We start from the raw sequence: 26,853 nt of genomic DNA on the forward strand, positions 1-26,853 counted from the left end.
AAAAGTAATATCAGATCTGGTAACTGTCAAATATATTAGTTTCCCAATTAGTCTCCTATATCGTGCAGCATCATCTAGTAGAGAGGTATCATCACGCCACAAATCAACATTTGCCTCCATTGGAGTGCTTGCAGGTTTGCATTCCAAGAGACCTGCTTCTTCTAGTAAATCTAGCACATATTTCCTTTGGGACAACAGCATGCCATGTTTTTTATATGTAACTTCAATCCCAAGAAAATACTTTGGCTTTCCCATGTCCTTAGTGACAAAATGACGGTTTAGATACTCCTTAGTCTCAGCTAAGGCAACATAGTCACTCCCAGTCAGCAGAATATCATCAACATATACGGCTAAAATAACCAAACCAGTTGTTGTGCGTCGAAGAAAGACAGAGTGATTAGACTGACAACGTTGGAAACCAACATTAGAAATAACCTTGCTGAACTTATCAAACCAAGCTCGAGGACTCTGCTTTAACCCATAGATGGCCTTTCTCAGCCTGCAGATAAGATTCTCCCCCTGAGCAACATACCCAGGAGGTTGCTCCATATAAACCTCCTCGTCCAAATCACCATAAAGGAAAGCATTCTTCACATCTAGTTGGTGCATCGCCCAATCCATATTAACAGCCAGAGAGAAAAGAATTCTGATGGAGTTGAGACGAGCAACGGGAGAAAAGGTTTCAAAATAGTCAATACCATATGTCTGGGTATATCCTTTAGCAACCAGGCGAGCTTTATATCTATCAACAGACCCATCAGGACGATATTTCAAGGTATACACCCATCTGCAGCCAACCACAGTCGCTCCAGCAGGTAGAGAGACCAAATCCCAAGTCCCTCTAGAAAGCAGTGCATTCATCTCCTCATCCATAGCCTGTTTCCAGGCGGGTACTAACAAAGCTTCCTCATGTGACCTGGGTAAAGATATAGTGGACAATGACAAAGCAAACTGACGAAATGATGAGGTGAGACGGTCATAAGAGACAAAAAGAGAGATAGGATATTTTGGGCAAGACCGTTTACCTTTACGAAGAGCAATAGGAACATCTAAGTCAGAAGAGATATGAGGCTCGACATGAGATGGACCTGCAGCTGGAGAAGAAGAGTCAGCAGGAGCAGAGACAGGTGTATGTACTTTAGGACGGCGAGAGTATGTCAGTAGAGGCTTTGGTGCAGTAGCCACAGGAGCAGATATCGGAATAGTAGTGGGAGCCGTAGAAGGTAGTGGCACCTGTGGACTGACAGAGGTAGTGGAACCAGAGGAAAAATATGGGACAGACTCAAAAAAGGTAACATCAGCAGAAACAAAATATCTCCTGGTGTTTGGATGATAGCACCTATACCCTTTTTGAGTACGTGAGTATCCAACAAACACACACTTAATGGACCTAGGAGACAATTTATCCAAACCAGCAGTCAAATCCTGAACAAAACACGTACAACCAAAAACTCGAGGAATCACAGAAAAACGTTTTTTAGCAGGATAAAGACAGTGGAATGGTATCAAACCATCAAGAACAGAGGAAGGCATGCGATTAATCAAATAACAGGCAGTGAGGACAGCATCCGACCACAAGTACTTTGGAATATTCATATGTATCATCAGTGTTCTAGCAACATCGAGAATATGTCTATGCTTCCTCTCAGCAACTCCATTTTGTTGTGAAGTGTGAGAGCATGAAGTTTGATGAATAATACCATTAAGAGCACAAAATTTTGAAACGTCATTTTTCATATATTCCAAAGCATTATCAGTACGAAGAATATGAACAGAAGTAGAGAACTGGGTTTTTATTTCATTATAAAAAAATTCAATAACATGCTGGACTTCAGACCTCTCTTTCAACAAATATAGCCAAGTCATGCGAGAGAAATCATCAACAAAAATAATGAAATATCGATAGCCCTTCACAGAGGGAACACGACAAGGACCCCAGACATCAGAATGAACTAACTCAAACGCAAAACTACTGCGTTTATCGACACGACTCTGAAAAGAAGCACGATGGTGCTTACCCAGTTCACATGACTCACAACCTAAAGAAGAAAGAGAAGACTGAACAGTAACTACTGATTTAAGTTTTTGAAGTGAAGGATGACCCAGACGCCAGTGCCATAGTAAGGTAGAATCAGGCTGTGCTGCAACAAGACCAGCACCCGGCACACTGTCGTCCAAATAGTACATACCGCCTCTCTCATGCCCCGAACCAATCGTCCTCCCAGTTGCTAGGTCCTGAAAAACACAATAAGAAGGAAAGAAGGTGACTTTACAGTTATTGTGCTTTGTAAACTTGCTAATGGATAATAAGCTAACAGGGAATTTAGGAGCATATAACACATCAGTGAGTTTCAAAGAGGAAGTAGCATGAACTACTCCAGCACCAAGAACTGGAGAAAGTGTACCATCAGCGATGCGAATAGAGGGAAACTTATCAGAAAAAAATAAAGTGTCAAAGCGATCCTTTATACCTGTCATATGGGATGAGGCTCCAGAATCTAGTACCCATGGTTCATGAGGAGAAGCTATGTAAGCATCCATACCTGAAGAGGATGCATGAGTAGCCGAATGACTGTTTTGAGAGAGCTCTAGCTGACGTAACCTCTCATAATCTGCCTGAGAGATCTGAACAGTAGGAATAGTAGTAGCTAGATTATTAGGAGTAGTAGTAGAAACAGGTGAACGAGTCGACTCGGCATCGGCCACTTGGGCCCATTGAGGACGGCCAAACTTCTCCCAGCACTTCTCAGAAATATGATTGGTCCTCCCACAGTGACTACACTGACGTGAACCCCTATCACCATGTCGCCCACTAAAGGAGCCACGTCCTCCCACAGACTCACGACCACGACCACGACCACGACCGCGGCCTCTGCCTCGACTAGAGAACATGGCAGACTGATCCACTGAATGTGGAGAAGGTGCATTAGTAGCAGAAGTAACACCAGTAGAGACCTGCATGACTCTGGAGAATGTAGCAGTCAGGGAGGGAATCGAATCGCCACCCAATATTTGTCCCCGTACCTGAGACTGTAAATTAGGGTGCAGTCCAGAAAGAAACTTGGAGACAGCCAGATCGCGGCGATACCCCAACAATGTCGCCGCATCAGCTACTGCAGGCTGATGCATTTCTAGTTCGTCTATCAGTCCCTTCAACTCACCAAAGAACTCTGGAACTGTCTTATCGCCCTGTTTGATCGCAAATAGTCTCTCATAAATCTCAAAAACACGGGAAACATTCTTCTCATTCCCGTACATAATCTTCAGGCTGTCCCACATTTCCTTTGCAGTGGTTAAAAACATAACACTGCTACTGATCTGTGCATCCAAACTGTTTCTGGAACTGTCTTATCGCCCTGTTTGATCGCAAATAGTCTCTCATAAATCTCAAAAACACGGGAAACATTCTTCTCATTCCCGTACATAATCTTCAGGCTGTCCCACATTTCCTTTGCAGTGGTTAAAAACATAACACTGCTACTGATCTGTGCATCCAAACTGTTGAGAAGCCAAGTCATAACACAGTAATCAGAGGAGAGCCATGAGTTGTAGGTGGGATCAGATGGTGGTGGTGGAGATGCCAGAAGATAAGGCAGTTTGCTCTGAGCGCCAATGAAGATCCGGAAAGCTTGTGCCGAGAGCAGATAGTTAGTACCATTCAACTTAATTGTAGTCCCCAAGACTACTTTTGGCGCAGAGGTTTCTCGACCGCCGAAGCGGTTTGGGCAGAATCTGGGTTTCAGACCCGTTTCGTTTGGGAGTTGTATAAATACCCAAACTTGTTTCTAGGGTTTGGAAAAGCAAGGGGTTTTGAGCATATTGATAGGGTTTTCTTTGGGCTTCTATTCTAGGAGCAATTGGTGAGATCAAGAGATGATTTGTTAAGGGTTTATGAGAGATTTGTAACCCTAGTTGTATCCCCTTGATTTTTAATAGTGAAAACTCCCCCCTCCTTGCCCCGTGGACGTAGGCATCTCGCCGAACCACGTTAAAACTGGTGTTATTGTATTTGTGCTATTGTTTGGTGTGTTTGTTCATCTCTCTCGGCTATTTGGTTGGATCTCGGCATAGGGGTTTCTCCCCAACATCCTATAATTTCTTTTTCATCACTCTGTCCACCTAAGCTTTGATGGTAACTAATAATTTTATTAGTAAAGTGCAAATAATAGTGGTGTTCAAGTCCAATTTTCAGAATAGGAAAAAAATGTTTTTGTCATGTATGATCTATCTTAACTTAATTCCTGTATGTAGAAATAGATAAAACCCTAATCCATCTTTATTGAGATCATAAGAGAGATATATATAGCCATACAATAGGGTTAAGGTTAATGGGTAACGTTCTATTAACCCAATACCCAATACTTAACCTACTACTTAATTTAACACTCCCCCTCAAGCTGGAGCATATATATCTATCATGCCCAGCTTGTCACATATAGTAGAGAACACCTTTGAAGATGTAGCCTTGGTAAGAATATCAGCAAGTTGTTGTGAGGACGGAGTGAATATGAGAGATACTATCTTCTTCTCCCAAGCATCTCTGACAAAATTGCAGTCAACTTCAATATGTTTTGTCCTCTCATGAAATACAGGATTCTGTGCAATGTAAATGGCAGATTGGTTGTCACAATGCATAGGCATGGGTCCAGGTTGAACAAAACCAAGTTTTGTCATAAACTTTCGTAACAACACCATCTCACAAGCAGTGTGAGCTATTGCTCTATATCCGGCCTCTGCACTAGACCATGATACTACATCTTGTTTCTTGCTTCTCCAAGTGACAAGATTACCTCCAATAAAAGTACAGAAACCTGAGGTTGACTTTCGGTCTCCCATATCTCCTGCATAGCCAGCATCAGAGAAAGCAGAAATGCGAGTATGCCCATGCTTCTTATATAGCAATCGGGCGGTTAGGGTTTTGGGAGATAAGGGCGGCGGCTAGGGTTTGGGAGGGAACCTTTCTCTGATACCATGTAGAAATAGATAAAACCCTAATCCATCTTTATTGAGATCATAAGAGAGATATATATAGCCATACAATAGGGTTAAGGTTAATGGGTAACGTTCTATTAACCCAATACCCAATACTTAACCTACTACTTAATTTAACACTGTAAATGATGGTTATCCATGAAGGTTCATATTAGCTTGAGGTATAAAAGATCCTATCGATTTAGTTACAAAAGTATGTACCTTGGCCTGGAAGTGTCTCAAGGTCAACACAATAATATCCCGTAATCTGCAAAATTTTATCACATGGTATCAGATATACACGCAAAGGCCAGAGGATATAAAGGAAAGAAAAATAATACAACACATTGCCAACATTGCCGCTTATTAGAATACATTCGGTAACTTTATTTTGGCAAGTGGGGTATACTGTATTAATTTGTAGAAGGGAAAACCGATTGACCAACTACCTTCCAATTTAGTCATATGAAATGTGAAAATTCAACTTTAGCTAAATTTGTCAACATCAGCAATGAGTAAGATTGAGATAAACTATGAATAGCCAGCATTCTACAATGTACTAATTTATGCATTAAGTAACATAAATACATGGTTGGATAAGGCTTTTTCCTCTATGGTGTAGGATAAATGAAATCTAGCAAACTTTAAGGATTCTTCCTCTGTGGTGTAGAATATTTGAAATGTAACAAATTTTATTTGTGAGAGTTTTTAAGTATATAGGTTAAGACAAAATGTTGATAGCAAATTTTATGTCCTGACATATAACTCTAGGTTAAATATGTTCCCACTCTGCATTTATGCATGCTCAACCCCTACGATTTTTTTTAAATAATTGAATTTTTATTTTTTGGGTACATTAAATGACACAAATCAACATCAAGGAAGTAGGTAATATAAATAAATACCCTAAATTGAATTCCAATGTGAAGGACTAAAGTTGCCAAAGGACCCACATTTCTCAATCTATACTTATTTCCTAACATCAAATTCTAGTGGGAAGCATTTAGATTCGAATCCCTCCCAAAGGCCCAAGTCTATTTCTACCTTTATCTACCTCTATCTATATATCTACCTTCTGTTTGTAACACACCCACACCACATGCCCACATCCACATATGCGCGCGTGCATTTACGTACATATATATTTACATAGGTATGCATGCATATGCATGTATCTGTGCATAGGTATATGAAGATTTTCCTAAGAGAGTTAGTTCTAAAAAAAGCTTTTTTTAAGGAACCACAGTGATGCATACTCTGGACGATACAACATCATTCATCTTCATCTATTACTTATATGAATCTAAAACTAAGAGATGAGTGATCTTCAAGACAGACGCACGCACGTATTATTATACATATATATTTACACAGGGCATGCATACATGTATATGTGCATATGTATATGAATATTTTCCTAAGAGAGCTAGGTCTAAAAATAAGCTTTTATAAGGATTCCATAGTGCATCCTCTGCATGATCAACATCATTCATCTCCATCTATTACTGATATCACTCATGCATCTAATTAAGGTCAAACTTGATGTAGCTAAAAGGACATGTTTTTCCAAAAGTAAAACACAAGTTTTAGACACCACTTGATATCTCATTCTTTGACTAATTTGATACTGTCGTTTAAGACAAATAATGCAGATTATCGAAAAGATAAGTCATCATGGAGTTCTCAATAAGCTTATTGGACCCATTCTCCAAGTAAGATTTCTCCTACACGTTTGCAATGTAAGTTCTGTCGCCCCCACCAGAAAAGAAAGGACAAAACCTTCAAATTTTAAAAAGAAATCAAGAAAGAGGTTTTGCATATAAACATATAAACCCCCCAAATCCTTCATATTTGCAAATTTACCACTTAAATCTTGATGTTTGTAAATTTCCTCCCTAATTCTCCAACATTGTAATTTTCCACCCCCCTGACACTTAACACCCCCACACATAACAGTGTTAAGTTTCTAACAGTGGATTTTGCCCCCCGCCCTCTCCTCTTTCAAGTTAACTTTTTGAGAGCAACATCTACGCTCATCTCTTGGATCCATCATTTTCTTCTATGCCCATACATGAGGGCTTCAACTTTTATTTTATAGCCTCTTGATCTGCAATGCTCTCAATAAATAAAAGGCATTGTTGCTGTCCTCTCGTTTAAACACCTTGTGATGTCTTAGTTAGCAGCCTCGCTCCATTCCAAGCTCGCGTCCTGATGTAGGATACTTAACAGACAATTTTATGGAGGATTCGGACAATCACGAGCTAGATACAGATTTATAAGTATTGGCTTCCGCAAAGAAACAATCATATCTCCTAACTTGGAAGACGGATCCTGAAATATTATATATCTAAATCACCTATCTCGATGAGACGGAGTCAACTAGATTGTCAGATTTTTAAAATCTCATCAGTAATACCCAGTTTTAGCTGAATCCGAAAAATAATCAGTTATTAGTTTATTTTAAGTAATAAAGTTGGAGTCTACTTAGATTAGGAAATAACTTCAACATTAGAGTCAAATTAGATAAGGAAACAAATTCAATTTTAATTCATGATTTGTTTCCTCTATTATAGGGAATATTTTTACGATAGAATTTGATACTTTCTATTTCTTTGTAATTCTAGTCTTACTAGGAGTTCTATTTATTTTCTATTTAAAAAGAGTCATGTAACCCCAAAGAATATTAATATTTTTTATCAATAAAATTCTTTTTTAATATTTTCTTCGTGGATTCGAAATTCTTCATGGATTCAAAGATCGTTCTTTGTGGATTCAGAGAACAACCATTGGTGGATTCCGAGATTTTTACTTCCGCGCTGCGTTAATTGGTACCAGAGACTTATTTTTCTGATCCGATAGCAGGCGACGAAGTCCCTATTTCTCGAACTAAGTTCGATGAGTTAAAGACCGATGTTAATCAAATTAAAACTACCATAGATCAACTTGCGTCGGCAATGGAACGTCTGAACACGGTAGGAGTTCAAAATCGCGTTGATGGTCGCCAACGACGTGATGTGACTCTACAGGACGAATTTAACATTAGCGATGACTATGAAGCCATGCTGCGGTTATGATCGCACAGACTGCTGACAACAAGGCAATTATAGCGCTAGAATATTAAAGTTATCATCGTTCAATGAAAAGCTTCATGTTGATGATTTTTCTGATTGAATTAATGAAGTGGATAAGTATTTTGAATATGAGATAATCCCAGAAGATTGAAAAGTTAAATTAGTAGTTTACAGATTTAAAGGAAAAGCATCTGTATAATGGGATGAAGTATTGATAAATCGATACCATCAAGGGAAGGATCCTGTTTGAACATGGGTAAAGATGAAGAAATTATTGAGAGACCGTTTCTTACCTTCTAACTACAAACAATATCAGATGCCTTTTAAAGATTCTTTTATCTTAGTCGACACGGTCAGTCTAGCGAAGAAGGTGGAGCGATAACTTGAGCAGAATGACAAAGATCTTTCATCATAGATGTTTTTAGAGAATTATCAAATTAGTTAAAGAACCTCAATTCATCTCTGAGAAGGAGTCTGGATTTGTGAAGAGCACCGAAGAAGCAACAACAAAAACTTCATCAATTATGTCAATCATAGAATCATAAGGCATTTACAACAGAGATTACTAAGGAGAAGGTTATTCTAGTGGGAGACAACGAGATACTCACCACCGAAAAGGAAGATTCTGCCACCATCAAGATTTATTCTGAGGTTCCTGACGTTGATAGTGATATGTTAATAAAGACGGATATTCTGTATGATATCGTGAGTGATGTACAAATAATAATATTGTCCCGATAGCGTAGAAGGATAAATTAGAGAGTGAGACAATTGATGATATGTGTGAGTTATTTGGTGGAGGGCTCGAGGCAAATGAGATGAAAGAATTGTGTATGGACTATGAGGAAGAATTTTCTTCTCTGGAAGCAAAAATTGTGAATAATTTTAAGAAGATTTTGATGATACTTTCAGCACTGGAATATGAAAAGCAACATAGAACCTATTTTGATGAGTTTTTCAAGTCAGCTGCAGATCTACATGCTACTAGTCATGTAAACATGGTGTGTGAAAGATTTCTTCAAAATTTTGATTCAGAAGAAGCCCTAGCCGAAGAGGTTAGACAACAGATGGAGAAAATCACTAAGTATAAAGCAGATGCTGATCGTTGCAAAAGAAGAAATTTATTTATCAATGAAGCTAGTATTCTAACAAATATAAGCTCAGGGTCGAGCTTCTTTCAACAAGGGGAGACTGATGTAGGACGCTTAACGGACAATTTCATGAAGGCTTCGGACAATCAAAAGCTAAATATAGATATATACGTATTATTGACTTTCGCAAATAAACAATCATATCTTCTAACCTGAAAGGCAGATTCTGACATATTATATATGTAAAGTAAATCGCCTATCTCGACGAAACGGAACCAACCAGATTATCAGATTTAAAATCTCATCAGTAATACCTAGTTTTGACTGAAATCTGAAAATAATCAGCTGTTAGTTTATTTTTAGTAATAAAGTTGGAGTCTATTTAGATTAGAAAATAAATTCAATATTAGAGTCAAATAAAGTTGGAGTCTATTTAGATTAGAAAATAAATTCAATATTAGAGTCAAATTAGATTAGGAAACAAATTCAATTTTGATTCATGATTATAAATTCAATATTAGAGTCAAATTAGATTAGGAAACAAATTCAATTTTGATTCATGATTTGTTTCCTCTTTTTACGATAAAATTAGATATTTTCTATTTCTTTATAATTCTAGTCTTACTAGTTACTTATTTTTTTATTTAAGAAGAGTCGTGTAACCCTAAAGAACATTAATATCTTTTTATCAATAAAATTCCTCTTTAATATTTTCTTCATGGATTCTAAGTTCTTCGTAGATTCGGAGAACGTTCTTTGTGGATTCCGAGGTTTTTACTTCTGCGCTGCGTTACTTTCGTCTCCTTGCCATTGTTGCCTTTGCAATTGCACATAGCGATCACAATGCTCAATTCCTTTCGACATTCGCTTTAGGTTTTTGTGGAGCTCAAGCTTAAGGAACAATGGCGCTAGAGGTATCATACGTTGATGAATTTTTAACAAATTACAAATCAACAAGCAACTTATGTTTGTTATCAAAAGAACTACCAATGCTTCAAATAGCAAAAAGGAAAAGATCAAAATTTCGAGAGGGTATTAAACCCTAGTGACAACTGAGTTCATCCTTGTCATTTGTTTACCAAGGGATTTTATTTGCACAATGTCAAATATTTCAACAAGAGATGAGGAACAAGTAGAGGGTATTAAGGAGAGTAACAGTGACGAGGGGGAGGGCAATGGGTTAAACCAGTTGGGTTATAAGGATGGAGAGGAGATATTGGTTTTTTGTAATTAGAAACATAGGAAAAAATAAATAAGAAAAGGTATATTAGTCAAAATTAATAACTTTTCAGCAATCTAACAGAATTTCAGGCTATATATAAGGTGTGTTCCTTAACACAACAAGTGTGGGTAGAAAAGTCCAATGTTGGAAAATGGGAGTAAATTTGCAAAAATCAATATTTGGGGGTAAATTTGCAAATATAGAAGATTTGAGGAGAATATATGCAAAAATCCCATTAAGAAATTAAGCTAAAAACAGAAACATGGAATTCTAGTTCAGTGTCAAACTTAATGCCCCACAAAGCTGTTGCTATGTTAGTATGGCAAACTGGTCCTGATGGTATTTTTTATGCGTACTAGTTTAGTCATGGCTTAGGTCTGGCTTTGTTCTATGAAGCGTCCATATGCCAATACAGCTTCAACTTGCTTACTACACTATCTTTTTTGTTCTTAAGAATATGGCTACAATCCGAGAGTCAGGGCAGTCAACAGTGTGCAGCATGTGTGGGCATGGATAATGGAGTCACTTTGAAGTGTCCATGCTAAATACTCTGTAGATTTCTCATTGTGAAAATATTTATTTAATAATATATAATTTGGAAAAGGAAAAGAAAGACATCAGTACCTCACTCACTCTTCCTAATTAAAAAAATGAAAAGCATAAGTGTATTCTTAAAGAAATTTCCATGAGATGTCTAACCGAATATCATCTGTGTTGTATGCTTGCACTGTTCTGCTTGTGCTGAACGGTAGAATCGATCCGTCGGAGCACATTAACACAAATTGGGTTGACTGTCCATTTGGAACTTTGACCTGTGCATGTAAAAGTTAGCCATTTACTTGATCTGCCATGATAAAAATCTTCAGTTACAATAAGAGAAGAATGCCAAAAATATAACGAGCAGGAAAACATACATAGAAGTCAGGTGAATATTTTTCCTCCATTATCACTTGGTCCGTACTGTTGACTCTAATTTGATAGCCAGTTTGTTTCAGAATAAGAAGCGCCTGCTCCCATGACTCTGAAGAATCCATCTGATAGAGAAACCATGTTTAACTAGTCTTGAGAGGCAGGATGTCAAAAAAAATTAAGATCTTATGTAGGCATGAAAAGAAACATGAATAATCATTTAGTGCAATCAATTTAGTTTTTGGATAAAATTGATAAATTTAGAGAAAAGGAAGCAGCCTATTTGTCACTTCATGGCTCTGAAAAGATCTAAAGTAGTGTGCCTGGGGACAATGTGATGGTTCCAAAAATAAAGCAATTGCATTAAATTGGAGGTATGTTAATGAAGAAGCTATATGAGAACTAGAGAAAAAATTGAATAATTTCTTCTACCATAGACTTGCATGAAAAGCCACTAAGTTCATAATTTGTAATATAGTCATAGACAATCTTATGGGACATAATTATGATGAAGTATCTGCTTTCAATCTGCATCTTTTGAGAACTCCAAATACAAATTCACAATCCATGGAAATATGAGTTAGGTCCACACGCCTGTCCTGGGTCAACACTCATCAGCAATATGAAACACTGTTCTCAAAATATGACAGGATTATGTCTCAAGATTACACACATAGAATAAAATAAGGAGCTCCTCATAGACAAGGTAATAGGTAAAATATGAACGAACCGACTCAACTATACCCTTTGACCTCATGAATGTGGCTCAACTGCTAAAGGATTAGTCAGGGAAAAAACTCATGCACATGAGATGTTTCTATCCACTATGGCAACCAAAGAAGCATGTTTTAACATTCATACTGTCTACATGAAGCATATGCCACAGACCTAGTTAGCACATAGAGCACCAGTATTACTTCTCATTATGTAAGCATAAGAAAACCTCATTACTATTATTAATGTGAACATTAACATGATATAGCTTGTAGTTAGAGCCAAAAAATGAAGATTCTGTCAGGTGCTATTCAAGTTACCTTGTTAATGCACATATCAAAATCATAACGGGGAAGGACAAAAAAAAAGAAGGTTGAACACCACCTACCAACAAGAAAACTGTAAATACTGCTCTCCCTGCAGAAATAAAAGTGCCAATCTCGTGCTGCACGTCAGGATCTGTAAAAATGCTAGGTAATTAGATGGTCATGCCCAGTATACCCAAACAACCACATTTACATCAGAAATATGATTACTAAGTTCAAACAAAAAAACTACAATGATTTCCTGTCCAGCTCAAGATAATTTGCAGTCAACTTACAGGCTTCATCTTATAGTCCAACAAACAGCCACCCACCTCCACCCATCCGCCCACCCACACAGAGTTTACGTTCTTCTTTATTACGGTTGCCTCTTCACTTAATATGAAGTATATGTGTATACATAAAGTATAGTCAGGTCCTGGAATAAAATGTTTTCAAGTTTCTATTAGTTTTTCCTTAACAGACTTACTCAACGTTTCTGGTGTCTAAGACCTCCGAACAATAGGATGCTTGAAACCTTTCCCACAAGTAAAACAAGTTAAAGATAGTTTTGTGCATGGAAACTTATACAAAGATAGAGGAAAAGAAGACAGAAGCCCTAATTTGATTGGAGAACATATCTCTACTATGAAAACAAGTAAGAAGATTAGACTGCAGTTTTTTTTTTCTAATTATTCGGAAACATGGTAATTGAAAGAAAGCAAGAGCTTCTAATGAAACAGAAAAGAAAAAAATTCAAGCACACGAATGAAAATTAAATCACCAAATAGAGGTCTTCAGATTTTCAAATTAGACAAAAAGAGTTTTTACAGCTACAAAATCTTACCACATGTTATTTTGTTCTGATTGTTGGCAAAAAGACGAACCAGTTCCCCCTACAGTAAGAAAATAACTAGATTAAAATTTGTATATCTTGATAATAATTAAAAAAAACTAGAACCCTGAAATCACCCAAACAATATCACATCAAGATAGTAAGGTAATTGTAAACTGAATACAGAAAGCAAAATACAATCACATAATAACAGCTCCCTGGGGAATAGGGGAAGCATTAGAGCTGTAATCGTAGAGAGAGAGATAATCGCAAAAGATCTAGCTGATCAATTTAGTGCAAGTGATACTTTGGATCTGGTAAACCAGATCTTGACTATAATATTGAATACCTAACTATCATTTTCCATGAATTTTAACTGGCGTATTGAATTAGTGTGGTTCAAAATATTTGTTTCCTTGGTCTATGCTGGAAATCGGTACTTATACTTCAGAGAGAAAAAATCAATATAAATACTTGAATAAGGATATCAAATGGCATCATAAAACTAATGCTTCGTAGGATATGTTCCTAAATGTGCAACAAGCAAAAGGATGGGGACAAGTAGATATTTATAAAAGAGCGTTTCTATAAAATTTCTCTAAGATTGAAGAAGGAAAAGCATTATGACATAACAAACCATATACTAGTAGATGCAATATCAGAAATCTTGTCAACTATTTGCAGAAGGTAGTACATAATATTTATGATTGTCTTGATTACCAGGAGATATTTGCATGAGACCAACTTTGACATAACCATAGAATGGCTCATCATGTTATGGATCAATTTCGGCACAAAGCGTAAGTGTCCCTGAGCATTTGTTCCAGGTGACGGACTGACGGGAAACACATCATGCTCATATGAGGTCAGCAATTGTCAGGTCATGTTCTGTCAATTTATATGACTATTCACTGACTTCTAGGACAATCATAAAACTAGAAACTAAGACTATGCTTATTTAGATCAATGAGATGGCTGATTCTGAACTCACCTCGTACCTCAAGCTACTATGTAGCAATAGAGGTTCTCATCTGCATCCTAAGAGTAAACATAGGCTTCCATGGCTCTCTGCACCAGCAGCTGTATTACCTTAGCTTTCAACCGCACCTCATATGTACCGCTATTGCCACACTATATAGTTCCTTCCACTCATATAATTCACTTCCATTAGCCCCGGTGCCCACTTGCTCACCCACCATTGCTCGTCCCTTCCACTCATGAATCAGAATTTCCATCACCTCTATGTTCATTCCAGATCACTAACTGGGTGAGGCTTTTTCCTCTCAGCATCCAAACCATTTCCCAATAAGACGAGAAATCCAGATTGTAAGCTTTCATGAGTTAGACTAGGGGAGATTCTAGGCCAGCTTAGATGGTTATCAGCGCATTCGAATATATCTGGATTTGACTTCAACAGTAGCATAACATTTCATATTGCAGCAGAACTTCTGTAGATGGACTCATGGAGCACACAATGTGCTGGAGATAGCAACTAACGAAAATGTGTATGCATAAATCAGGCTTAGAAACACTAAAAGGTGCAACCTCTACTTTACACTACAAATATGTATGGTGCAGTGCATGCATAAATAGAAGCATAAGCAAAGTATAATAGGACTATTAAAGCAGACTATTAAAGCATAAATGAAGAACATGCAAGAATTGATCTAAGGAATAATTCCAAAAAGAATTGATATAGCTCCTGAAGCAACCTGACGACCACTGTCATCCATTGGTGTGCAGTCCACAGCAAGAAAGGTGTCAACATCATCGGCAGTTACGACGTAATCTGGCACCGTGGCTCCTGGATTGAATAAAGAATTTCCAAGAAAATGAACAATAGTTTTCTTAGAAAAACAAATTCAGTACCTTAAAATAACTATCTCATAAAACACTTACAACTTACCTTCTATTGACTGCCTGGTTCCATTTTCAAAGTGACGAACCCACTAAAAATTGATGTATTAGTGTTATTAGTATATGGAGTACAACATAATCCACATGAAGAAAGGACGGCTAAAGAACACACATTAAAAGAACAGAAAATAATAATAACTTAATAAGTCAAATACCTGGAAGATGCAAAGGGATGTTCCATTTGTGGGAAAGCCACATGCTCTCAGAGTATTTCCTGGTTTAGCATCACCAATGATTTGAAATCCCTCAATACCGGGTAAAGATACCTCACCTGTTAAAAAAAGTACTGCTTATCAGTTGATATGAGATTTTTTTTTCTTGGACAGTAAGTACCAACGATCATCTTTTAGGACAAGGTAATGAGACATCTATTCACATTAGTTTTTGCCTTACATTACCTTCTGAACCAGGAGATGTTTGTCCTTCATGTGGTGTGGGGATATAAAACTGGGGTTCAGCTGCTTCTCTTCTGTTTACGGCATCAGAGTTGCTATCCTCTCGGAAATTAGGAACAGCATTACCTCCAGGTCCCCTGAGATGGAATGGCTTATAAGTGTCACGGAAAGAAACTAATCCACTCTAGAAAATCAACAGATCTCATCATTCCGGTACCATGAGAGGAATCGTAGATATCCATTGGGGTATCTGACCCTTAACATAACTGAAGAGAGAGATTCACAATATAACTAGCCACAAGAGATTTACAGTAAAATCTAAGTTGTTGCTGCTGCTGCATTACTCCACTAACCAACAGAAGCAAATCTTTATACTTGTGCCCTTTAACATCCAATTGATGGAACAAAGGAAAATTCAGGATGACAAGTAGCTTACTCATTCGAATTATTGCAAGTACACATGAGTTATACTTCTCATTGGTCATGATGCCTCACAGTTTTAAGATAACAGATACTAATATGTCATTCTCAGAACACGTGGGGATCATGATAGAACATTCTGGCCCATTATTAAAAATCGGTGATAAAATATGAAACAAATTTAATTAGATAACAATCATCGCATTATGACCTGTATTTCATACTCGACTTACCTTACATGATCGTCCACTGCATTTTACAAATTGTCAAATAAGCCTTACAGTAAGAAAACAAAATATGGAGAGTGAAATGCTTTCTCTCCTTCATTTATGGATTGAATAATGTGCCAGTTAGAAGAGAGAGCACATCAGAGATGACAGTACACAGAATGAACTTTCTTTTTATGACAAATGGAGAAAAAAATACCCATACTATTAAGCAATAAAATAATACATGATAAGGGGATTACAGAGGCCGCAAGGCCAAGAATCAGAGTACAGAAAGGTAGTCGGAGCACTCACAGAAGTGATTGTCGTGGTACAGCCTGTATTTCCATAAGGCAATGCGATTATCCATGATCCACTAAAGAGAAGTAGTTCAGGTCTTTCCATCCAGCTAACCATAAAATATCCAATACATGTTGGTCCTAGAAATTTGGCTTGCTTAAGAGTCGCTACACTCCAAATTCCCCAAAGTTCTGGAGTGGATGAGGTCAGGGAGATAACAGAATGACTGGCATATGTGCGAATCCAAGGCCTAACATGGGGAAGGGAGGTTCAAGGAACAGATGGTTGGCAGATGGAGGAGAAATATACTCTGCATAGATGCCCACTCCTCTCACACAGAGATTGCTTCCTATTGAAAGTTTGTCGAGGACTGCAAACTACATTTGTAGATTGATTGTGTGCAGCGGATGCCTTGCGGATCATATGGTGCACAAGACACAAGGCAAACGATTCCCCAAGAAACCTTTAGGGTGAGCTTTTGGTGAACTGGCCACTTTTATCAACTTCCCGAAGACAATGTTCTAGGCCACTAGAATTGAGAAGATTAAGGTGGGACGTGATTTTGCAGCACCCAAAGAAGTAAGCTCTCAAGGAGTTCCATTGCTAGATTGACTAAAGCTGAGTGATCCTTGAGAATAGCAAAAGGTGTGGGGATTTCAACTTCAGGATAAACTGACAGCCAAGAAAACCATTCAATGTAGCCATTGCAAGCCATAACATAGTTGAGAATATGTGGTGGCTGACAGTAAGATGCCTCTCCAGGAAGGTGAAGAGGCAAACACTGATGCATTTAGATAGGTGCCTTTGCCTATAACTAGTGCAAAATACGGATTGTACAGGACATAAAGGAGACACTTAAAAAGGGCATGGCAATTTTTAATTGAACACTGGACTTGAACTTAGTTAAATGGAGAAAAAGGATAGCGTCGCTAGCTCCAAACTTTGGAGGCAAAGGCTTTTCATGTTACAGATATTGGTGTTTGCCGCGAAACCCTATCTTTGTTGTCACTGGTGGGGGTGCCCTACAATAGACACAACAATCTTTCACAAAATATAGGTAAGTTTCTCCCGTTTCATGTGATAATTGCAGCTTGTAGCTTACCAGTGCATACTAATGCCTCGTGCACTAAAAATTTGCATGTTTTTCAAACCATTTATGATTCTCATACCATTTATGAAGATAGGCACGGAGAATAAGATGAGAAAGGTTAATAAGTGAGACAAGAATGTCTAAAAAAATTACAAATCAAAGATGAATCTGTGATGAAATATTCAAGAGATTGGCTGCATATACTGCTTCAGAAATATAACAGCACTTTTCATCGTTGATGTCCTAACTACATTCATCAAAGCAACACATTAATAGTGGTTATCACGTTCAAGGATTTATAAAAGTGATCTGCAGAACATAATCAGCAAGATTTATAAGCCGAGAAGCTTCACTGGATAGAGCAGCAAGGAGAGTGGTAATGACAAGATAGTGATTCGACTTTAGATGCATAGGACTTGAGAGGGAAATCCACAACATCATCCTGGATCAACATTTCAATAGTTTGACGACATAGCCAGTGGTCAGTTTGATTTCTGCCAATTGGTTCTACAAACTCCTAAAGCAACCCTCTTCTCCCATTCCCGAAACCACCCCATGAGCCCCAAAATGTTTTGAAGACACAAAGGAACCCAGCTTCCAAAAGCCGTACACAAACATGGCAAGGTTTAAATAAATCCAGGCAGTTGTGTGCCTCCTTTATCATCAATAGCTTATATTAAAAGCGCCAAAGCAACTAAAAATTGTCTCAATGTATAGTCAATAGTACATCCTGTTGATAATTAAAAAAAAAAGACAGTTCTAATCAACTCAAAGAATTAATGTCGGCTATCAATATACAGAATTAACTGATTAAAGCAGAAGTACTAACCTATAGGTGTTTGAAGGAAACTCCCTATACTGCAAATCAGGGTTTGTACCAGCTTTTACTCCCTTCATATCCATCATGTCATAGTTTCCGGTAAGTCTTGATTGATCAGGTGCCGACTCTACATGGAGATTGACTGGATGATGATTGTATTGGTGTAAATTTCTCATTCCTGAATCCTACGGATAGAACATCAATATGTTAAATTCTCTTTTTTATGCAGAGAATGACCGTAATGATGTTATAGTAGATTATGCAGATATTACCAGGTGAGGTTGCGATAGTTGAATTTGCGAAAATTTTGGAGGCTGTCGATCAATATTTGCTATTAAATCACCGGGCTGATTTCCTAATAGGCGCTGCCCCTGATCCAAACTAGCCTGCAGAGACATGCAAATTGTTAAATTCTACTGAATGCCACAGAGGCTCCTCTCAAAGAGCTGTGTTCTACTTTTTCTCCTAACTAAAAAATTCATAATCTTATCCCTCAGCACTAGCCTTCTCTGCTCTACATAACCACTGTATAGTTCAGTAAAAAATTTTAATTATGTTTGCTTACTAGCTCTTTGGATCACTTTCATCAGTAATAAGTGTTTTGATCTGGAGAATTGAGTTATAATCAACACTGCTCTAGACTGAATATCATTACCATCCCCTGATTTTGTCTTTATGATAAATGTTAATTTTTTAATGACATTAATGGTAACTATGTTATAACTTATAAATAGGATATTCTCTTCCTAGACTATTGGAGAAGAGAGAGCGCAAGCCAAAGACCTAAATCATATCAACACATTCTATTAACAAAACAAGGCATCTTTGTTGCAAAACCTAGATGCAGACTCAGAAGAAATTTACTAAGGTGGTCATAATACTAATAGTCACGGTGTGTGGCAACCTAAAACAGAGATCTGTGTCAGTAGTTCATGAATGGTAAATAAAGTGAGGACAGTAGACTTACATCGAAAGATCTGATTTTCCAATCCAAATTCTGATATAGACGCTGAAAATGCAAATAAGATTACGTCATTTTCTTTCTAGAAGTGTTTGACAAACGTCATTGTTGCCAAATGAAATAGCATGCCAACAAACAAGTTATACATTCTATGAAATCCATGGATAAAGATGCTCAAACCTTACAACTAGAATATGAAATATTTAAAGATTTAGCAAAAGAAACTTAGGTCGTTCACTAACTGAATAAGTAGATATTAAAATATGAAAAGAATAACAAAATTATCGACAGTTTATAATTGAATTGAAGCAGACAAATGACTTCCAGTAAGATAACCTGAGAGAATAACAGTATCACTTTATACATAGACAGTTAACAGGAACTGGGTGCTGATATAACCTCAGAGACTAACAGTATCACTTTATACATAGATAGTTAACAGGAACTGGGTGCTGATAAAGCACTTGAAGCAGACAAATGACTTCCAGTAAGATAACCTGAATAAGTAGATATTAAAATATGAAAAGAATAACAAAATTATCGACAGTTTATAATTGAATTGAAGCAGACAAATGACTTCCAGTAAGATAACCTGAGAGAATAACAGTATCACTTTATACATAGATAGTTAACAGGAACTGGGTGCTGATATAACCTCAGAGACTAACAGTATCACTTTATACATAGATAGTTAACAGGAACTGGGTGCTGATAAAGCACTTGCTAATGATAGCAGAGATCATGGATTCAAGCCTTTTATTAACACACTTGAAATAATTCTTCTTCCTAAGGGAGAAGGTGGGAATTATTCACCTTACTTTTACCATCTATAGGTTACAATAACACGGCACCAAACGACTCATTGCCTCACACCATCGTTTCTTCCACCATGTTTTTCCCCTTATACACACCACATTTAAGTAGTTGCATATGTAACATATTAATTTTAATATCTTTACAGATCTCTATCCTACATATAAAACTTCTATTGTACCTTCTATCTTACTTTCAAACAGAAGCCCTCTCGGCATTAGGTTTTTAATATTTACTCGCAAATATAACATGTACAGATTAATATAACCAAGTATTCTTGACCATATTCACCTATGGTTTTGCATATTTAAATTCAAGTAACAAACTCAATTTCAAAAATTCAGTCACCCAATTCAAATGCTTCATTTTTTTCATAAACCACTAAAGGGTCAACAATTTAACTATGCTGAAAGAGCAAACCTTTCTCCAACAAACTGGCCTGTAATTATTATTACTTGTGATTTACATAAATTGGGTATTTTACAAAGTTATCATATGAAATACACAGAATTTTGAAAATATATCACCCCACATGAGATGCAACAAGCTAAAACTCTCTCAAACTTTGAGGCCAACTACTGAATTCTTCTGACTATTTGCCTATGTTAACTGCATGATATCAGCAATGATCACATCTGTCTTATGCGGCCCCACTACATGTCCACAGCTCTAGGAAAATCATAAGCTATTGGTGAACAACAATTTCCTCCAATAATACCCTTATTGGTCTCTAGTGCACATGGAAAATTAACGCAGCGCGGAAGTAAAACCTCGGAATCCACCAAGGGTGTTCTCTGAATCCACTAACAACGAACTCCGAATCCATGAAGAAATATTAAAAGAGAAATTTTATTAATGAAAAGATATTACTCTTTAGGGTTACATGATTCGTCTTAAATAGAAAAATAAACAAGACTCCTAGTAAGACTAGAATTACAAAAAAATAAAAATTATCAAATTCTACCCTAAAAAAACTCCCTATAATAGAGGAAACAAATCATGAATCAAAATTGAATTTGTTTCCTAATCTAATTTGACTCTAATATTGAATTTATTTTCTAATCTAAATAGACTCCAACTTTATTACTAAAAATAAACTAAAAGCTGATTTTTTCGGATTTCAACCAAAACTGGATATTACTGATGAGATTTTAAAAATCTGACAATCTAGTTGGCTCCATCTCGTCGAGATAGACGATTTACATATATAATATGTCAGAATCCGCCTTCTGGGTTGAAAGATATGATTGTTTCTTTGCAGAAGTCAATCATACGTATAAATCTGTATTTAGCTTATGATTGTCCGAATCCTCTATGAAATTGTCTGTTAAGCGTCCTACATCAAAAATACTTTGTAGAGAAAGTATCAATTGAGACAGAGCAATTAAGGGAATTCAGCCACTGCCTCTTCAGTAAGAAAATTAACACTTAAATACTAGAATATGTTGTGTTTAAAAAGACAGTGAAAAAACTGCAAAGGAGACAATTTAAACAGAGTTGCAATTTTCTGAACTTTTTAATTTATACTCTCAAGATGAATTGCAGAAGTGTGAGGTTTAACATAAAATATGAAATTCCGAAACAACCTGAAAACCTTCGTCTCCTTTCTAATGGAACTGACATGAGCCAAAAAGAAATATTAAAGATAACATAATCCTCGGACAAACTAATAAAAGTGTATAATTTTCAGTATACAAACAGATCTTGCCTTTGTACTACTAGTAATTGCCGAGGCATTCAACAAAGGGAGGCGAATATTATATTCGGCTAATAAGCTCAGCAATGAAGAAGTGAAAACATATGCCTCCTCCTCTGCAACCTGAAGATCAATGATAAAATAAACTGGTAAGACACTAAAAAGTTAGGCATATAACCATATAACCCACTGTCAAAAAGTTTCACACTGTCTAAAAGTTTCATGCAACTCAAAGAATACATACACCTTTCATAAAATAAAACAAAGAGCAGAAGAGCAACAACAGGGTTTTTCTACAGCTTGCAAAATAAGAATATTGAAGCATGGCTCTCCCTGTAATGTACCAGAAAATAATGAAACTACATGTTTTGTCTCTACAGCTTTCAGATAAGGGTTACAGTTGCCACAAGATATAACTACTGAATGGCTCTTCCTGTAATGTACCAGGAAATAATGAAACTACATGTTTTGTTTATACGAGGTTGGATATCAGACAAGATTTTAAAATCGGATATGAGGGAAATATCGGATGGCCAAAATTCATGTCAAATTGCGGATATCAGGGAAATATGGGGGACATACGGTAAATATTGAAATGCAATCATAGATGTTTGCATGTACAATATAATGCACTAAAAATATAATCTCAACATACTTAATGAAATCTAAGCATACAAAATGTAAACAATATGTGTTTTGGATCAGTGATCAATCTCCTCAAATAAACAAGAGTACAATCAACGTTGCAACATTTTGTCTGGTTTTTTAGGCCAAAATATCATTTGATATAAGGGGAAAATCATGTTTTCTCACCCACAAATTGCTAAATGATGTACAATTGTTTTGCGGCAAACCATATAATAGGATATATCGGCCAACATATGGACTGATATATCAGCTATATCGAGGATGTATTGCCCAAAATAAGCAAAAAGAGCCGAAAGATGTTTAGAGACCATATCGGTTGTGGCAAGCCTTGTAAAAGGATATATCAGGCGATATATTGGGCACATAAGGGATATTTAAAACAATTAGATGAACAATTGCACAACACAAAGATGGGATCCATATCAAGAAGATCTTAGAAATTACAAGTTATAAGAGCAGAATCAGAAAAGAAGGCCAATCAAGACAAGGACAAGCCAAGTTGAGAATAAATAATCACATTGCATCCATGTCAGAGTGGGTTTATAGCTATGTTTCATGGGTACGGGTATCGTTATGGGTACAAGACACGGCACATTTGTAAAATATAGGGTATAGGATTCGACTATATAAATATTTATAAACGCATATAAAGTATATATTGGAATTAATAATTTAAATGAGAACAAGGATTAAAATTAAAATTTCTATAGCATTTTTTATGTTTTTTTTTTGAACTAAACATCCAAATGACCCTTCAAAATCATACTTCGGGGAACCTGATTATGTTAAACGAATTTCAGGAAGTGGATGTGAAGTAAAGGACATATGTTCAGAAAATGGATGGCAATGGTTTTAAATTAAAACATGTATTATATAATTGAGTGCATGCCCGAATAAATGTTTGCATGTATGCAAGGAGTGTCCAAGGAGTTTTGAGTATGGGTATGGGTACGGCTTCAGACTAGAAGTACCCAAGTAACATAGGTTTACAGTCTTACCACATTCTTCAACCAAGTACCAGAATCTTGATCGCATATTAATATCTGTAAGGCCAGGTAGAGACAAAAAATTCAAATTGTTAATGGATCATAAGGAATCCACTTTGCAGGGAGTTACTTCCACCATTCTGCACAGAATGAGTTGCAGAGAACTTTTCCCAATTTTTCGGTTGGCAGACGGCAATATAGATGGTTTTGATGTTTGTTTTGTGAGCATGAGTCTCATTACCAAATGCCTTGCAAATTTATTTATCGAATGAAAATGAGGGGGTTGTAACTTTTGGCTTTTGTAGAGTAAAATTGTTAAGCCTTAAATATGACCACTCCAGATGCCACACATATCAAATACTCGTCATGCAAAAAAAAGAAGTATGAAAACTCACAAAAAAAGGAAACCGTTTCTGATTTTTCATTTTAAAAAAGTCAATGGTTTTAGTAATATTTTATAGTTTTGATTCATGGATATGCACTTTATTTATGATCCACTGATTATACATATATAGAAAACATGAATATGCACTTTATTTATGATCCACGGATATAGATATACAGAAAACAGCACACTTCAAAATGTCATAGATACATGCAAGCTTCTCCATAGGTACAGACAACAAAATAGTACCTAGAATGTAAACGAACAGAAGACAGGTAGGTATTGTATATATTATTTTTGTTAGATGGTCCACTAGGTTTTGTTAGAAGATTTCCGTACTCAAAGCCAAATAACCTCTTGTCATATCATACATCAGAAAAGATCAATTATTTAAATAGTCTCCAGGAAATATAAGAAAAATGATTAGAAAAAATACTATAAGAATCTATTTCATAATTCAATATGATCTCAAACATATAAGCTTGCTAAGCCTACATGAGCAGAATGACTTGTTACTTTGAAGATTGATCAACTTATGCTTTCCTAGAGACCTGAGAACCACATGCTTCACCATCTGGCATTTACTAAAGCATTTTTCAAAATTAAACATTGTATTAAAGAAATGTTGGAGATGTGGTGCCACTGACAGTTTAAGCAAATGATCACAGACAATATATAATCGTAGGATTTCTTTTGTGCCATTTCATTTTTAATCTAATACAGCAATCACAGGGTGTTTTCATGATTCAGTTCTTAAAAACATATAAGGAGGTATATATCTGGATTATCCCAAGGTACAGATAACCAAAATTCTGCATCTGGATTGTTCATCACCTAGTCTCCACATAACTTAAATGCAAGAAATCCCTAAACTAGTTTTTTTATTGTACATATTTTGTATACATGCCCAGCAGGGGAGAAAAATGCTGTCAGATGATAATAACAATTTTGTATCCAGACATGTTATAGTATCAATGTTGGTGGCTGGGGTCTGTTTTCAGATCCCATCTTTCTTCTTTTAAAAAAAAACAGAGAGAGAGATCCCTAAACTTTGTTTTCATGAGATAGATGTTTTTTATGGAAAATCTAATTTCAACCAGGTAGTGTTATTGAAAATTTTGGATCATGCTGACAATGAACGCATGGTGGGCTGTAACTGCGAAGAATAGATTAAAGATATGCATATGAAATCCTAAGTCATATGTAAAGGCTGTATTTTGCTAATGTTTGTTGTCAAAATACCATACTTGTAAATCATGAGCCAGCCTCATGTTTTTTTGGATACACACTTTTCTGTGGCTGAGGTCCTTCAAAACATCCTCTATGGCATCTTCCTGTTTTTCATCGAGTGCCTGTTTCCCAAAGAATATAAAAACACACATCACTTCAGAAGGAACACAAGGAATATTATCAAAATACATGAAGATATATTCTTGATAAAGCACACAAAACCATTCGTAAATCAGATAGCCGCCTCTCTAACACATGTTTTTCCTTCAAAAGCTGTAGCTCCTAGAATTAATAACAAAAAAAGAAGTTGAAGACCAATATTCTCCAATTATATGTATAAGTGGAAAATTCTGAGTTCATGTCAAATCCATACTTGTTCACATGCATCAGCAATTTGTTTACGAAGCATCATAATTTCCTCTTCTTGTAACCGTGACCTCGTTTGAAGTTCCTGTCCAATAACTTGAAGAGACAAATTAACAACCCCAAACAAGAACAGTATCCAAAAAAGGGTTAATTGCACGTCCAATAACTTGAAGAGACAAATTAACAACCCCAAACAAGAACAGTATCCAAAAAAGGGTTAATTGCACTTAACACCCTAAAGCTCAAATTAACAACCCCAAACAAGAACAGTATCCAAAAAAGGGTTAATTGCACTTAACACCCTAAAGCTCCGTCGATTTTCAAATTCAATGCCCTGAAGTTTTACCCTGAACCACAGTTCATAATTCTGACCCATTAAATTAATCAATTTCTTCGCTTTCCGAACCATAAATGACTGAAATTTGGTGTAAGAGAAGTTACCAAAGTTAAAGAGTGTTAAAAAAAATCAAACATTAGGATATTAATATTGCAACTACCTTAAAAAACCAAATTTTTCAATAACCATTACCGTGAGCTCTGGATCCATCGCCAAATTATTCTCTTCAATTCTGTCTTTTCTATCAGATTCCCTTTGCAAATGATGCCTACCAAACAATAAACACTTCAATCGAACAAATAAAACACAGAACCTCAACAATTAGCGGTAAACAAGGCCTAATTCGAGTCTGACCTGATCGATGAATCCGAGCTAGGGTTCCAAAATCCAGCATCGCCGTTTCCGACCGTGAATACAGTCCCCGGTTGCATCGCCGCCGTCGCCGGAGGCGCAAATTCGCCGGGGGAGTGGCGGCTCGATTGGACGAGATTCGGTTGAGTATCAAAAGGATCGCGCATTTTCGAGTAAACACAAGGTTTCTTGAAATGGGAAGATAGAATTTTGATTCTGATGATGAAATTGGAGAGAAGGGAGAGCGATGCTTCGTGGTTTCGTTCTGTAGCAAGAAGTCGTTGGATGACCCCTATAGATATTTGCTAATTATGATCAGAGATTAATGGATATCATTGTCATACGAGAAATTTTCTTCTTTGTCGTTTGTCACGATCCCCACCATCCTCATAAAGTAAACACAAATCTCCACCGTCTCACACTTTTTCTCCTACTTTATAAGGATGGTGAGGATTGTGTCACATAGACGTCGATGAGAAAATCTCCTCCTATGATAATGATACACATTAATCTCTTATGATTAAGATGATAATGTTTCGCTATTATCGAGGGTCTGATCTTAATCTTTCAGCAGTTAATCGCTGTTGGTTTGTTCATAATAGAAGTTTGCCAGCTGCACAGAGCCGCCCCTTACGTGTAAGATGTCAGTGTATTAAGTATCACCATGTACGTAAATTAAATTACAATCACAAATATTTCCTAACGAAGTGTTCTATATTATTATTATTTTTTAGCGTTTTGCCCTGGAAACCAACTTTAAAATATGATCATTTTATAAAAACATTTTTTATTTTTAATTTATATGTAAACTGTGTTT

The 26,853-nt window shown here is 36.5% G+C and overlaps 1 protein-coding gene across 2 annotated transcripts in view; it reads right to left on the reverse strand.

Annotated features, from left to right (window-relative positions):
• LOC109825174 overlaps positions 1–26,327 on the reverse strand; it is a 31,324-nt gene extending 4,997 nt beyond the window's left edge. Inside the window, exons 1-18 of one of the 2 annotated variants that reach the window (XM_020391940.1) lie at positions 26,040–26,321; positions 25,878–25,953; positions 25,356–25,433; positions 25,205–25,264; positions 25,000–25,104; positions 21,746–21,856; positions 19,231–19,272; positions 18,536–18,649; positions 18,273–18,448; positions 15,431–15,564; positions 15,188–15,303; positions 15,022–15,064; positions 14,828–14,919; positions 13,128–13,176; positions 12,367–12,437; positions 11,270–11,389; positions 11,055–11,167; positions 5,194–5,239 (exon numbers count right to left, since the gene is read on the reverse strand). In XM_020391940.1, the coding sequence (XP_020247529.1) occupies positions 5,194–5,239; positions 11,055–11,167; positions 11,270–11,389; positions 12,367–12,437; positions 13,128–13,176; positions 14,828–14,919; positions 15,022–15,064; positions 15,188–15,303; positions 15,431–15,564; positions 18,273–18,448; positions 18,536–18,649; positions 19,231–19,272; positions 21,746–21,856; positions 25,000–25,104; positions 25,205–25,264; positions 25,356–25,433; positions 25,878–25,953; positions 26,040–26,203 (1,710 nt within the window). In that variant the 5' untranslated portion in view covers positions 26,204–26,321. Of the gene's footprint in view, positions 1–5,193; positions 5,240–11,054; positions 11,168–11,269; positions 11,390–12,366; positions 12,438–12,579; positions 12,720–13,127; positions 13,177–14,827; positions 14,920–15,021; positions 15,065–15,187; positions 15,304–15,430; positions 15,565–18,272; positions 18,449–18,535; positions 18,650–19,230; positions 19,273–21,745; positions 21,857–24,999; positions 25,105–25,204; positions 25,265–25,355; positions 25,434–25,877; positions 25,954–26,039 lie in introns of those variants that run through there. The other variant, XM_020391941.1, reaches the window with a different exon arrangement.

This window comes from Asparagus officinalis, chromosome 10, assembly GCF_001876935.1.
Source record: "Asparagus officinalis chromosome 10, Aspof.V1, whole genome shotgun sequence".
NCBI classification, from domain to species: domain Eukaryota; kingdom Viridiplantae; phylum Streptophyta; class Magnoliopsida; order Asparagales; family Asparagaceae; genus Asparagus; species Asparagus officinalis.